At 37.3% G+C, this 16,053-nt stretch overlaps 1 protein-coding gene across 1 annotated transcript in view; it reads left to right on the top strand.

Moving 5' to 3' along the window:
- Positions 1-16,053, top strand: part of RABEP1 (rabaptin, RAB GTPase binding effector protein 1) — a 94,109-nt gene that overhangs the window by 47,310 nt on the left and 30,746 nt on the right. Inside the window, exons 3-7 of the mRNA XM_069482091.1 lie at positions 2,664-2,867; positions 4,677-4,837; positions 7,906-8,025; positions 12,197-12,332; positions 15,074-15,252. Of these exons, the coding sequence (XP_069338192.1) occupies positions 2,664-2,867; positions 4,677-4,837; positions 7,906-8,025; positions 12,197-12,332; positions 15,074-15,252 (800 nt within the window). The remainder of the gene's footprint in view (positions 1-2,663; positions 2,868-4,676; positions 4,838-7,905; positions 8,026-12,196; positions 12,333-15,073; positions 15,253-16,053) is intronic.

Raw genomic sequence — 16,053 nt, forward strand, 5'->3', positions numbered from 1 at the left:
GTTTTATTTTGTTCTTAAATTTTAATAGATTTGGGGGTATACATTGAATTCTGTTACATGTGTATGTTGTATAGTCGGTTTGTTTTTTAAGGCTCAGACTTTACTACTATACAGTCTAACTTTTTTAAACTTCTCTTTGTCTCCTGGGTTTTATATATATGCACAAATTATATTCATATATAAAATATGAAATATATTCATAATTCATATATATAAGTCAATTTTAACCAAGACTTCCACCAGGCTCTATGCCACTATTAAGTGCCAACAATTGATACTTATATTTGGTATTGGTTTACAATTTTCTATTCATAATGACAACACGGCAGTGAATAACTCTGGGTAATCGGCAATAAATCAAAAGTACCAAGGATAATTGTCATGAGGAGGTGTTAAGTACATAAACTTGAGCCTTGATAAAATTATAGTTCCCAGAAATGAATAAAGTGCCCCAGAAGTGACCCTCTTTCTTATTTTTACATTTTATGAAAGAATTTAACACTCAGGATATAAAGTTTTCACACATACACACACACAATTTTCTTTTTGTGGTGTCACATGTTTATACTTAGTTTCTGGGTCAGTTCTAGTCACATGCCTACCCTGACTTCCTAGGTATCTGTCTTTAAAATACTTCAGACAATTTCTGTAATTAATGTTTTTATAACTATCCCTGGCTTGCATTTCAAAATATTTCAATAGTTGTGGGAAACTGATACTGAGAGAGTAAAGATTTCTGAAATGACCTTCCTTAAAATTAGCACGACTAGATGTTTCTCCTTGCAATTTACACTACCAAGTTATTAATTCCTGTGATTGTTTGATAACAATGAATGTCTTCACCACTTTTAAAAGTTCTTTTCTTTTCTTTTTTTTTTTTTTGTGAGACAGAGTCTCACTCTGTTGCCGGGGCTAGAGTGCAGTGGCTGTCAGCCTAGCTCACAGCAACCTCAAACTCCTGGGCTCAAGCAATCCTACTGCCTCAGCCTCTCTAGCAGCTGGGACTACAGGCATGTGCCACCATGCCCAGCTAATTCTTTTTTTCTATATATTTTTAGTTGTCCAGCTAATTTCTTTCTATTTTTTTTTAGTAGAGATGGGGTCTCATTCTTGCTTAGGCTGGTCTTGAACTCCTGACCTTGAGCAATCCTCCTGCCTTGGCCTCCCAGAGTGCTAGGATTACAGGCGTGAGCTACCACGTCCGGCCTAAAAGTTTTTTAATTGATATTATCTATTTGATTTTTATAAGTAGTTAGATATATATGCTAAAAATTCAAAAAATAGTTGCTAGTATCCTTGTGAGGAAACTGAGGCTTGAGGGTTTTGTGATTCCCTTAAAGTCATACAGCTGGTTAGCAGTAGAGTTAGATCTTAAATCAGTTAATTTTCGTGGCCAGTTTGGTTTAGTTATTGTGCTCTGTAAAGGAAATTGATGAGTTTGCAAAGATGTAATTTTTTTGTTATTTGTTTAAGACAGGGTCTTGCTCTGTTGCCTGGGCTAGAGTGCAGTGGCATCATCATAGCTCACTGCCACTTCAAACTCCTGGGCTCAAGCTATCTTCCTGCCTCAGCCTCCCAAGGAGCTGGGACTATAGGCATGCACTCCCACGACCAGTAAATTTTATTTTTTGAGGAGACAGGGTCTCACTGTGTTACTAAGGCTAATCTCGAACCCCGTGGCCTCAAGCAATCCTTCTGCCTTCCTTGGCTTCCGAAAGTGCTCTGCCCGGCCAAGATGAACGGTTTTCTTCATAAATACTGCACAACTTTTAAATGCCAAAAAGTTTTAAAAAATTGAGACAAAAAGCAGAGACTGGGAAAGTTTTGTAAGAGAAGTCAGATTTAATATCCAGAATCTATAAAATGCTTTTCCAAATCAGGAGAACAATTCATTAGAAAGAAATGTCAAGGATATCACCAAAGAGGAAATACTGGTCACTAATAACATGTTAATAAATGTACTCCCCATCAATAAGGAAATGTAGATTACAATGATGACTATTTTCTACCTGTGAAGTTGACATAATTTCAAATAGATGGAAAATAGTGACTGTTGGTAAGTATATGAGAAAAAAAGATACACCCCTATATACTGTTGACAGATTCCTTTTTTTTGGAGGTCAGTTTGTCCAAACTTAAATCATGTAGTAGGCACATCACGTCAAGTTAGTATTTAAGAGATGGTAAGGAGAAATTAATCCTAAGTTAAAAGAACCTGGATCTTGTAACTGCCCTGAGCTCTGGCTCTCTTTTTTCTTTTATTAAACATTTCTTGAATGTTTACTTTGTGAGAGTTACTGTACTAAATAGCATTTCCAATAAATTATCCTTATAGCAACCCTGTGAGGTGGATGTTTTTAATCCCCATTGTGCAGATGTGGAAATTTAGGCCAGAGAGATTAAATAATTTGACCAAGGTCTTTGAGCCAGTGGGTGGAAGAGCCTAGATTTAGCTCTAAAACCATGATGTTAACCACTGTATTGTTAGGTAATAGTAATTGATTTGTGATACTCGGCATACCTTAAGTCTCACCTGTATTAAAAGGGTGTCATTTTGTATGTTAGTTAGCATTTGAAAATTTAATGCCTGGTTCCCTTATTAGAATATCAGCTTGATAAAAATGAACCCCTCGTTCATGGCAAGTCTTTTACTTTTTTCCCAGAGGATCTGAAGAGGCAAAATGCAGTGTTACAAGCTGCACAAGATGATCTGGGACACCTCCGGACACAGCTGTGGGAAGCTCAAGCAGAGATGGAGAATATTAAGGCTATTGCCACAGTGTCTGAGAATACCAAGCAAGAAGCTATAGATGAAGTGAAAAGGCAGTGGAGAGAAGAAGTTGCTTCACTTCAGGCTGTTATGAAAGGTAAAGACAAAGAAAGATCAGTTTTATGATTTTCGAAGCTATCTGATTCTGATGATGGAGAGTATTTTCAGAGGATCTTAAAATGTATCCTGAATTGGATTTGTGGCTTTATGTATTATACTATCATCATCAAGATGTACTGTCAGATAAAAGGAAAGTCAATGATATTCTAGATGGGTATATGGGTATGTCATCTGTATCTTCAACAAATTAAATAATGGGCAGTGATAGTAAGAGTGTTCTAGTGATAATACATTAAATGAGGAACTGTAGTTCATCCTAAGGTTTAAAGCAGGGTTTAACAGTGGATTTGAGACAGGAGTCAGGCTAGTAACGTCAACGAATAAAGCTGTTGGGCACAGGGAACGTGCTGGACTGGAGGGAGCTGCCATCCAAAGGGTAAAGTGACTGTTTATACTGATTAGCTCCAGCTCATTATTGCCCTTCCAGTCTAATGTTGCCATGTTGTTTAGATTTTTAAGAAAAATTTGTGTGTGAAGTCTTCACTGCAGTCTATGGGGCAGAATAGCCTATGGCCTAGAATAGACCTTATGGGCTGCCAGCTTGTGACCTTGGTCTAAAGGAGGAAAAATAGTTTTGTCTCTGTCTCCTTTTGGCACTAGTGCTAATTGCTCCCCACATTTCTGAGGTGATAATGAGGATGAAATGAAGTTGCCCCCTGAATCTTTGGGTTCCTGGAATTAGTTTAGTTAATATTCTCAATATGAAATAATGATGACTTTATTTCACCCTGTGTTTGCATTTGTGGTTTTTTGCTTTAGTGTTCGTTGTAAAAAGGCAGGTAAAGCCAGCCCTGTGTGTGAGTATGTAGCTATCACCTAGGGATTACTCTGGGCCTCATGTAACAAACCTGGCCATAGCAGCTTACCCAGATAGGGCTTCATTTGCTCACAGAGCATGAAGTCCAGAGGCGGGTAATCTAGGGCTGGTGACAATGGTTCCACGATGTTAGCAGTGCCAGCTCCTTCAGTCATTCTGTTCCTTCAGCCTTAGCATATGGTTTTCAACATCTCGTTTGCCTTATGGCTGGTATTTTTATAAATAGCTACTCCTTCTCCAGTCTGCATCAGAAAAGCAAAAAAATTCTAGAAATCTCCAGCATATATCCTCGTCACACTTAGTTGACCAAGTATGTGATCACCCATAACTACCAGGGAAAGTGGAAAAAAATAAATTTTTTTTAGTTGGGCACATTGACTTCCTAAACAAAATTGGAGTCTTGTTAGTAAGGAAGAAAGAGTGGAATTAATGGGCAACGAGCAGTGTCAGTTACATAATGTTTTAAGATTATATTAAAGATAAAGCCCTTTTATAAAGACTTTATAGAATTTGTCTCAATTTAGAATATTGGGTTATAATAAAACACTCCAGAAATATATCCCCTTTCTCACACTTTCAGGTAGTTGAATTGGGGTGACATGTTCTATTTGTTTTGGGAGCCATAGTATAGTGTCTTAGAACATAGATTTTGGATTTGGCCTTGAGTTTGAGTTCTAGCTCTCCCTCTTTCTGGTTATGAAACACTGCCCAGACTATTTAACCTTTCATAAGGTTTCCTCATTCATAAAACATGGCACAGGTTTAATGTGAAGATTAGAGTTTATGATTTAAAGCCCTTATTTCTACACGTTATGAACTAGAAATGTTTTGTTTCTTTTTTTTTTTTTAGTGAATTAAACATTTTCCAAAAATTAGATATAAGCTTTTTATGTAACTTTAAAATTTTTAGTGTGCCAGAAAATTTTTTTTATAATGCTTAGATGTGAAATGTGTGGTGATGTTTTATAGAAACAGTTCGTGACTATGAACACCAGTTCCACCTTAGGTTGGAGCAGGAGCGGACACAATGGGCACAGTATAGAGAATCTGCAGAGAGGGAAATAGCTGATTTAAGAAGAAGGCTGTCGGAAGGTCAAGAGGAGGAAAATTTAGAAAATGAAATGAAAAAGGTATGAAGGAATGTGTTCATATGTAGAAGTATTTGAATCCAAATGCAAAGTGCTTTAACTAATATTGTGATGGTAATAGAACTACTTTTGTGTTCTCTGTTAGAGGAATTATTTGGGCACAGACTTAACTATAGTTTTAAATAATGTCATGCGCTTCCTCCAGATATATCCATGGCTCACTCCCTCACCCTCTTCAAATCTTCGCTGAAATGTCTCCACCTCATGAGGCCTTTCTTGACCACCCACCCTATTTAACAGTGCAACCTGCCCCCCTTGCTTCCCCACCTACCACTACTCTACTGATCTCCCTCATTCTGCTCTAGTTTTTCTCTTTCCATAGCACATATTTCCTTAGAGTACACAGAGTTCACCTCTTTATTGTGTTTATTGTATACTGCCTTTTTCTCCTTGCTAGAATGTAAGCTCCATGAGGGCAGGAGTCTTTTGTGTATTCTAAATGCTTAGAATAGTGTCTTGCAGGTAAGTGCTCAGTAAATATTTGTTGAATTAATGTTGTTGCTCGATGATTGTGTCTAAACCAAAGTTTTAGAATAGTTGTTAATTTTCCTTCTTTCTCTGTATCCCTTAGTTCCCATGTGGTAAGTGTACCACATATACCATATAATGCCTTGACCCAGGGCAGCTAGACACATAAAATGAGGCATTCTATTAGGGAGAAAATTTAAAAAGGTTTTTAAGCAGTTTGATTGTATGCACTTCTATGTTATTTATATACACACAGGTATTTAAAATTACATGTTATGTAATCTTTAGAAATTGATTTTTCATTTCAATTGGATTTATCATTGTCTTTGGTTCCTGATCCTTGGTCCATTATTTAAATATATATATATTCATGATTTCTACAGTCTTCCACTTTTTAACATTCTTGAAATTTTAATTTTTAAATTAAACTTTGCTTTTTAGAATAGTTTTTGATTAACAGAAAAATTGCAAAGATAGTATAGAGTTCCCGAATGCTCCATGCCCAGTTTCTCCTATTATTAATATCTTATATTACTATGATACATTTGTCACAGTTAATAAACCAGAATCGATTCATTATTATTAACTAAAGTCCATTTTTGTATTCAGAGTACATTTGTTTTTACCTCTAATGTCCTTTCTTTCTGTTCCAGGATACCACATTGCATTTAGTCATGTCTCCTTATCCTTCTCTCTTGGCTGGGACAGTTTCTCAGATTTTCCTCAGTTTTAATGACCTTTCTGTCATTTTTAAAGTGCTCTTTAAAAGCTTTGTTTATAGAGACATCCAGTAATTGAAATTGTGAAGTCATCTTTACATTAATAAATAACTCAGTCAGTGGTAAATTCTTTGCTTTCTTCTTTCTTTTTTTCCTCCTGGTTTTTATCAAGTGACCTTTATAAGCATCCCAGACTATCCTTGACTAAAGATATTTTAAGCTATCTTGTCTTTTCCAAGCAATATTTCGTTCGAAGTAAAAATAATGGCTTTTTAAGGACCAGAAAACAAAGTGAATCCGAATCCTTATTTTCTGAAAGATGTGTTTTTCTGAGAAAAATCCACCTCACATTTGGGCATTTATGATTTTTTTTTTTTTTTTTTTTTGAGACAGAGTGTCGCTTTGTTGCCCTGGCTAGAGTGAGTGCTGTGGCATCAGCCTAGCTCACAGCAACCTCAAACTCCTGGGCTTAAGCGAGCCTACTGCCTCAGCCTCCCGAGTAGCTGGGACTACAGGCATGCGCCACCATGCCCGGCTAATTTTTTTTTTTTTCTATATATATTTTAGTTGGCCAGATAATTTCTTTCTATTTTTAGTAGAGACGGGATCTCGTTCTTGCTCAGGCTGGTCTCGAACTCCTGACCTCGAGCGATCCACCCGCCTCAGCCTCCCAGAGTGCTAGGATTACAGGCGTGAGCCACCTCGCCCGGCCTGGGCATTTATGATTTTGAAAATTTTTTAAGAGACAGGGGTCTCACTCTGTCACCCAGGCTGGAGTGCAGTGGCCCAGTCATAGCTCACTGCAGCCCGGATCTCTTTGGCTCAAGCGATCCTCCCACCTCAGCCTCCTAAGTAGTTGGGACTGTAGGGGTGTAGCACTACCCTGGCTAAGCTTAAAATTTTTACTGTTTTAAAGATGAGGTCTTGCTGCATTGCCCAGGCTGATCTCTAGCTCCTGGCCTCAAGCAATCCTCCTGCCTTGGCCTCCAAAGTGCTGGGATTACAGGTGCCACCACACCCAGCCTGTATATTTTCCCTATCCTGAACATTTTAGGATAAGTTTGAACTCATTTAAATTCAGTGAATTAAGTTAATTTTCATTTTCAGTAGAAGGAGAAAAATCCAACTTCCCCCCCCCACTAACTCCCAGTACCTCAGAGAAAATCACCTTTTTGAGTCTACCTTTGTTTCTCTTGTGTGTTTGTGTATATGTGTGTGCGTGTGTGTATATATGTATGAAAAATGAAAATTTAGTTTTTCACTAGTTCAGTAGTTTGTGGAAGTTGTTTTAATCCATGTTTTTGAGAATGGAGTTTTGAAAACAATTCTGATAGTTTTTGAGGTCATTTTTTAGTTTTCTTAATTTAGATATTAAAAATAAAATAATATTTAAAGTACTCTTTAATTGGGTAGAAGTCTTTTTATAGCAACATAATTTTCTAATATTTTAGAAAACACATGGTTCTACTTTGTGTGTGTAAGATATCATCAGCCCTTTCAATATTCATAAGAAATTATGGTCTAATTAACTTTGTAACCAGCAGTTGTAAAAATTATTTATTATTTGTACTTCCTTTTCTATATGGGATATTTTCTTAAGTGAAAAATGAAATTTGTCGTAGTGAATCCATTTTCCTACTTATTCCTAAATTCTAAATGGAATATTTGGGAAAACTGATTTTGACTGGACATTACCTATAATACATTATTTAAAATTTAGATGTGGTTAAATTTTATGAGTGTTAATGTGGTTCCTGGTGGAAATTATTTGTTATACTAACTTTCAACAAATAGAAGAGTTAGAGTTTCTTAGTAAAAGCAATAAATGAATAAGTTGTAGCATTTAATTCTTTTTAACGATAGGCCCAAGAGGATGCTGAAAAACTTCGGTCTGTTGTGATGCCCATGGAGAAGGAAATTGCAGCCTTGAAGGATAAACTGACAGAGGCTGAAGACAAGATTAAAGAGCTGGAGGCCTCAAAGGTTGTGAAACATTGTAATCCATTTACTTTGAACCCAAGATTCTGCAATAATGCCATGAACAAAGTTAAAATCAGTAAGAGGGAAAAAACTGTAATTTAGAATATGCATTTTGAGAATCTTTCTTTTTTTTAAAATGTGGAAAACTGCTTTGAGATGGTTTTGCCCTTATGGATATTTTTAATAATCACAGTAATGATGCTTTTTCACAAGTGGCTGCTTTGTCATAAAGTTAGTGTTCATTTTCTTACCAAAAGGAGACCTGGTCTCATTCATTTTCTTACCAAGGAAAATAAACTGTTCAAAGTTGACTTTGTTTTGTGATGCCAGCCCTAGAATTGATCTGATCTTTTAGAGATAATCTAGCTATAGTATGGCTGAATTTGTTGGCCATAAAGATATAGCAGAGGAAATACAAAGGGAATTTTGAAAATTTTAATAATTAAAAGGGGCCGGGCGTGGTGGCTCACGCCTGTAATCCTAGCAGTTTGGGAGGCCGAGGTGGGCGGATCATTTGAGCTCAGGAGTTCGAGACCAGCCTGAGCAAGAGTGAGACCCCATCTCTACTAAAAATAGAAAGAAATTATATAGACAGCTAAATATATATATAGAAAAAATTAGCCGGGCATCGTGGCGCATGCCTGTAGTCCCAGCTACTTGGGAGGCTGAGGCAGGAGGATTGCTTGAGCCCAGGAGTTTGAGGTTGCTGTGAGCTAGGCTGACGCCATGGCACTCACGCTAGCCTGGGCAACAGAGTGAGACTCTGTCTCAAAAAAAAAAAAAAAAATAAAATAAAATAAAAGGAAGTAGGAACAAAAGAAACAATGAAAAAAGGTAAACAAAAGCACAAAATAGGAATTTAAAAATGAATGGGAATGTATCAATAGTCCTAATAAGTGTAAACTGATACCTACTTTTAAAAGAGATTATCAGACTGGATTTTAGAAATCTAATTTTAGGGTAGGTAAATTGGCTCACGCCTATAATCCTAGCACTGTGGGAGGATGAGGCAGTAGGAGTGATTGAGGTTAGGAATTTGAGACCAGCCCGAGCAAGAGCGAGACGCCCATCTCTATAAAAAATAGAAAAATTAGCCAGGCTTGGTGATGCTTGCCTGTAGTCTCAGCTACTCAGGAGACTGAGGCAGGAGGATCGCTTGAGTCCAAATTTGAGGTTGCTGTGAGCTATGATGATGCCACTGCACTCTAGAGCAAGACCCTGTCTTAAAAAAAATAATAAAATAAAATAAATAGTATGCACCTAGAAAACAGAATAATTGACTAGAAAGCCCAAAAATCATCCCATATATATGTGGGAATTTGGTATATGACAGATGGCATTACAAATCGGGGGAAGAATGGATTGTTAAAAAAATGTTTTTCAAATAATTAGTTATAATTACAAATTAATTTTCTACCCCACACCTTACAAAGATTAATTTCAGTGAATTAAAAGCCTAAGAGTGAAAAGTAAATCTGTAAAACTTGTAGATTGTAAAAAAGAGATTATGTTGTTGGGGCTCAAAAAAGATTTCTTAAGTAAGACGAAAGTATTGACTGAAAGAAAAGTTGACAAATTTTAGCTACATTAGAATATGAACTTCCGGCGGGCGCGGTGGCTCACGCCTGTAATCCTAGCACTCTGGGAGGCCGAGGTGGGCGGATCATTTGAGCTCAGGAGTTCGAGACCAGCCTGAACAAGAGCGAGACCCCATCTCTACTAAAAAAAATAGCAAGAAATTATATGGACAGCTAAAAAAATATATATAGAAAAAATTAGCCGGGCATGGTGGTGCATGCCTGTAGTCCCAGCTACTCGGGAGGCTGAGGCAGGAGGATCCCTTGAGCTCAGGAGTTTGAGGTTGCTGTGAGCTAGGCTGACGCCACGGCACTCACTCTAGCCTGGGCAACAGAGTGAGACTCTGTCTCAAAAAAAAAAAAAAAAAAAGAATATGAACTTCCTTGTTTTTTTGTTTTTTTTTTGTTGAGACAGAGTCTCACTTTGTTGCCCAGGCTAGAGTGAGTGCCGTGGCGTCAGCTTAGCTCACAGCAACCTCAAACTCCTGGGCTTAAGCGATCCTACTGCCTCAGCCTCCCGAGTAGCTGGGACTACAGGCATGCGCCACCATGCCCGGCTAATTTTTTCTATATAGATTTTTAGGTGTCCATATAATGTCTTTCTATTTTTAGTAGAGACGGGGTCTCGCTCAGGCTGGTCTCGAACTCCTGACCTTGAGCAATCCACCCGCCTCGGCCTCCCAGAGTGCTAGGATTACAGGCGTGAGCCACCGCGCCCGGCCATGAACTTCCTTGTTAAAAGATATTAATACTACAAAAAGTTGAAAAGAGAAGCTATAGACTGTGAGAAGATAGCTATACCTCATAGTATAACTGACAAAAAATTAATATCCAGAATAATAAAAAATTGCCAAGTCTACGAGTGCCAAATTGTTCAATAGAAAAACAGGTAAAGCATATGAGCGATCAGTTCACAAAATAGGAAAAAAAATAGTCAAGCTATGTGAATAGATATTCATCCACACTAGAAATCAGGGACATGCAAATCGAAGTGGGATGCCTTATTACCCTACCCAGGTTGCAAGTCTTCTAGAACAAATTTGGCACATTCACCCACTATTGGACTATGCAAAACTCTGTTAGGAATTCATTATTAATTAGGTGAAATGTTTATTCTACAAAGTACTAGCTGGCGGAATTACTGGTTATGTACCAGCATTTTATGTCTGCCCCGTTGACTGTGTTACCATCAGCTGAATTACCATCCTCTTCAGGTGTGAGGGAAAGTGCCTCACAATAGTTAGCACTTGGCCATTCTTTGTTACTCTCTTGTGGTTTACTGACAGCCTTCAGTGAGGCCTCAAATGGTGGCTTAAGTAATCATTTTAGTCTCTGACTAGTACTATGTGATGGTCTAGGAGTAAAGATAACCGAAAACAGATAATCCAGCTATTTTTTTTTTTTTTTTTTTTGAGACAGTCTCTCGCTTTGTTGCCCTGGCTAGAGTGAGTGCCGTGGCATCAGCCTAGCTCACAGCAACCTCAAACTCCTGGGCTTAAGCAATCCTACTGCCTCAGCCTCCTGAGTAGCTGGGACTACAGGCATGCGCCACCATGCCCAGCTAATTTTTTTTTTTTTTCTATATATATTTTAGTTGGCCAGATAATTTCTTTCTATTTTTAGTAGAGACAGGGTCTCGCTCTTGGTCAGGCTGGTCTCGAACTCCTGACCTCGAGCAATCCACCCGCCTCGGCCTCCCAGAGTGCTAGGATTACAGGCGTGAGCCACTGCGCCCGGCCGTGATAATCCAGCTATTTTAAGTTTGAAAAAACAGAAATTAGACGTAACCATTTGAAAAAGTTGAAAGTTAACTTAAGGGTCAGAATTTAGGATGGACAGTTTATAAGACAGAGTAAAGTCATGATGTTATAATCCTAGGTTTTCTAGGGCAGGATTGTAATTTATTTTGGTTATAACTTTCAAAAATTAGGCTGTATTATTTTGAGTACTATAGGTAATTGCTCAAGAAAAATAAAGCATTTTTTAAAAAGATGTGATTGAAAAAAGTATAATAGTGTTTCTGTGCAAACTTGCCTTCAAGTTTGTGTCATTGCAGTATGAGACTATTTTTTCCATCATGACTTCCCTGTTTTTTACTGACATGAATATATGTATCTGTGAAAATATCTCTTTTGTATAAATTTAAGGCATTTGGAATTACTTCACCAGAAATCAAAGAAAAGAAAACTTATATGAGTATGGTATAATTTTTATCCTGAGAAATTAAATACTGTTTTAAAAAAGCAAGATATCTAGTATTAGGGAGTATGGGTTAAAACAGGCATATGCATACGTTGCTCTGGCAATGCAAATTGGAACTACCTTTTTGAAAAGCAAGTTACAAAATGGTTATGTGTAATCTCAATTGTATATTTACTCTGGTGATATGATTATGGATAACATCTACTATTATTTTTTTTTTAGTTTTTCTATAGGAAGTATATTTTATAATTAAAAATTTAAATGTTAATTTTTGTAGATGTAAATTTATGTAAAAATAAATGTAAAATTTTTGAAGGCATAGCCAGAACTTACCATTATACCTAAGATAGAAACTGTTGTAAATTTCAATGTAATAGAATTGCATCTTCGTTTAGGTTAAAGAACTGAATCATTATCTGGAAGCTGAGAAATCTTGTAGGACTGATCTAGAGATGTATGTAGCTGTTTTGAATACTCAGAAATCTGTTCTACAGGAAGATGCTGAGAAACTGAGGAAAGAATTGCATGAAGGTAAATGTATGTTCTGTATATTTTTATCTCAGTCATTAAGACAACTGTGTAAGTAAAAATTGACATTGACTAATAACAATAACGATCCTAAAATACCAATGTGATTTGTTAGTGATTCAGTTTAAGCTTTGTAATTGGTTTGAATGTTCTCATGAAAAGCTGAAATTGTGAAGATGACTACAGATTCTTGGATTGTTAATGGTTTCTCTTGCCTCCATGACCTCAGTAATATCTTCAAAGCTATCAGCTTTGGACAGAAAGACAGTAAGGGTGGGAATTTCTATTTAAACTACTTTTGCAGCCACACCCATTTTGATGGAAGTATATTAGCAAAGGTGAAAATGGGAAGGAGAGGGGGAGGGGGACGCAAAAAAGAAAAAAAAAAAAGAAAATGGGAAGAAGGCGGCAATTTATTCTGGAAACCTTAAGTAACATCCTGTTTTTAAGAAACAATTTTGATTTCACCAGTCTGGTAGCAGAGTGATATGCAAATTGTTTTCCAGGGATAGGGAAGAAGGCGGACTTTTTCCCCATTAAAATAAAAATATACCTTTATCTTCAATTCTTCTAGTGATTTTCTGTATACCTGGGATTCTTAACCTTTTTGTGTCATAGATTCCTTTGGCAGTCTTGTGAAGCCCCCTCAGTATATTTTTAGTATATAAAATACAGTGTATTTTTAGTATATAAAATACATAAGATTACAAAAGAAACCAATTATATTATAAAATAGTTATCAAGATATTAAAAATCAAGACTGGGTGCGGTGGCTCACGCCTGTCATCCTAGCACTCTGAGAGGGCAAGGCTGGTGGATCGTTTGAGTTCAGGAGTTCGAGACCAGCCTGAGCAAGAATGAGACCCTGTCTCTACTAAAAAAAAAAAAAAAAAAAAAGAAAGCAATTAGCTGGACAACTAAAAATATATAGAAAAATTAGCCAGGCATGGTGGTGCATGCCTGTAGTCCTAGCGACTCGGGAGGCTGAGGCAGGAGGATCACTTGAGCCCAGGAGTTTTAGGTTGCTGTGAGCTAGGCCACGGTACACTCTAGCCCAGGCAACAGAGTGAGACTCTGTCTCAAAAAAAAAAAAAAAAGATATTAAAAATCAAACTTACATAGTAAGTATATAATATACTACTTATATATGCTAATATTACTTATATAGTAGTAAGTATATACTAATGTGCTATTTTATTAATACATGTGCTGTTTTATCAATACATTAAATTATTGAGATATAATTCATATGCCATGAAATTACTCTTTTAAAGTGTACAATTCAGTGGTTTTTAATATAGTCACAAAATTGTGCCCCATTACCAATAATTCCAAAATATTTTCATTACCTCAAAAAGAAATCCTCTTTCCATTTGCAGCCCTATCTCTCCTCCTCTAGCCCCCGGCAACCATTAATCTTTCTATCTCTGTAGACTTGTCTATTCTGGACTTTCATATGAATGGGATTTTACAACATGTGCCCCTTTGTATCTGGCTTCTCTGAAGGGTTTTAAACTGGAGAGTGATAATACCAGTTTTGCATTTTTAAAAAGTTCAATCTAGGCCGGGCGCGGTGGCTCACGCCTGTAATCCTAGCACTCTGGGAGGCCGAGGTGGGTGAATCGTTTGAGCTCAGGAGTTCGAGACCAGCCTGAGCAAGAGCGAGACCCCATCTCTACTAAAAATAGAAAGAAATTATATGGACAGCTAAAAATATATATAGAAAAAATTAGCCGGGCATGGTGGTGCATGCCTGTAGTCCCAGCTACTCGGGAGGCTGAGACAGGAGGATCGCTTGAGCCCAGGAGTTTGAGGTTGCTGTGAGCTAGGCTGACGCCACGGCACTCCTCTAGCCTGGGCAACAGAGTGAGACTCTGTCTCAAAAAAAAAAAAAAAAAAAAGTTCAATCTAATATCAGTATAGAGAATAGAATAGAGAGGGGGCAAGACTAAGGGCAGGAAGAATTAAAAAGGGGCTACTGTTGTAACTGTCTTAGTCATAAGGGCTTGATCCAAGGCAGAAGTCAGAAGATAGATGTGTCATATTGCAAAGGAGGCAGAATTAGTAGGTCTCTGTCACAGCTGAATATATGGGATGAGGAAAAGTCAGAAGTATGAGTTGTCTTATGTTTCTGGTGTGGGTGGCTGGGTAGATAGATCATGCTACCTATTCTTTTTTTAGTAGGTTGCTGAGCTGATGAGTATTAGCAATACAGACATTTTACCAAGATTCTTTGACTTATTATGCATGAGAGGTCTAAACTAACTGGACCTTAAGAAAGATTTCTGGATGACAGATTTATCAGAATGTATTAACCAAAAGCAGAAGTGGTTTCTGCACTTTTGGCCTTTAATATTTGAGTTGCATTGTGTAAAAGCGTTTGTTTGTTTTTTGTCAAATAAATTTGGCAAATTTATATCACCTTCCAAGAAAACATACAGCTCAAAGTCCTATAGTAAAGAACTATTTAAAAAATTTATTTAACCTGGGTTTTCTAAAAGTTACTGAGCACAGAAATTTTTATTTGATATGTTCCTATGAACATACTTTGGGAGACATTGTTTTAGAGCAATGGTGTGGGGATAGCCGCCATTTTCAGCTACAGGTTGCCTCTTGGTGCCACTTAAGGACAAAATCTCAGACACATGGACCAGTGGCCAGACCTGGGCTAGTAGCCCTGTGCTAAAGAAATTGCCTACCATTAAAATTCAGTGTTTTTGATCGGGGGGGTGGTTCCTAAACAGTTTGCCATCTCTTGGAGCAAGAGCGACAACAGCACAACCAGTTAAAACATACATGGCAGAAGGCCAATGACCAGTTTCTGGAATCTCAGCGTTTACTGATGAGAGACATGCAGCGAATGGAGATTGTGCTAACTTCAGAACAGCTCCGACAAGTTGAAGAACTGAAGAAGAAAGATCAGGTGAATAGCAGTTTTGTAGGACTTGTTTGCTTTGTTAAAAACACATCCCCTCCCCCCAACACGATTGTATTACTTTATGTATGTCAGAGATTGACTTAAGCTGAAACAAGGTGATGTGTGTCACTTTAAAAAACATAATAGCTGTGTTTGGGGGGGTTTGTTTTTTGTAACTTTAGGAATGGCTTCGTTTGTGGGGAAAAAAAACTGATTTAGAAATGATCTTCTTCATAAACTACAGGATGCAACAATGCGTGTTTGTGAGAAAATCTTTCTCTGCAGTGCTGTCCAGTTCTCCGTGGGCTCCTGAGTTTTGTCAGTCCAGGGCAAGGCTTTGGTGACATTGCTCTAAAAGCCTTCTTAGGAGGTGACATGATACAGATGTAGAGGCTGAGTGATAGAAAAGGCAGGTATCCAGAGTGCCGCATACCCAAGATCCTGTTTTCTCCTAATCTTTAAAAAAACATTTTTAAGTTATATGACTAATTCACAAATATAGTCTCATGTTAAATTTTTTTTTTTGTTTTAAAAACAAAGTGAAATAATAAAGTAGTCAAGTAAAAATACCCCTTGACATCTACACCTCCTCTTCCCAGAAGTAACTGCTTTTACCAGTTTGGTAGGGAATCTTCCAGAACAGTTCTATGTGTTTATGAGTGTATGTTTAGGGTGGTTGCCTCCTACCCCTATATAACTATAGCTAACATGCTGTAAGTATTTATTCTATAGTTTTATTTTTGCCATAAGCATTATCCTGGATATATTTTCATATCAGAGTTCTATCTCATTAAGTGGTAGCATAAT

This window comes from Eulemur rufifrons, chromosome 9 (genome assembly GCF_041146395.1).
Source record: "Eulemur rufifrons isolate Redbay chromosome 9, OSU_ERuf_1, whole genome shotgun sequence".
Lineage (NCBI taxonomy): Eukaryota > Metazoa > Chordata > Mammalia > Primates > Lemuridae > Eulemur > Eulemur rufifrons.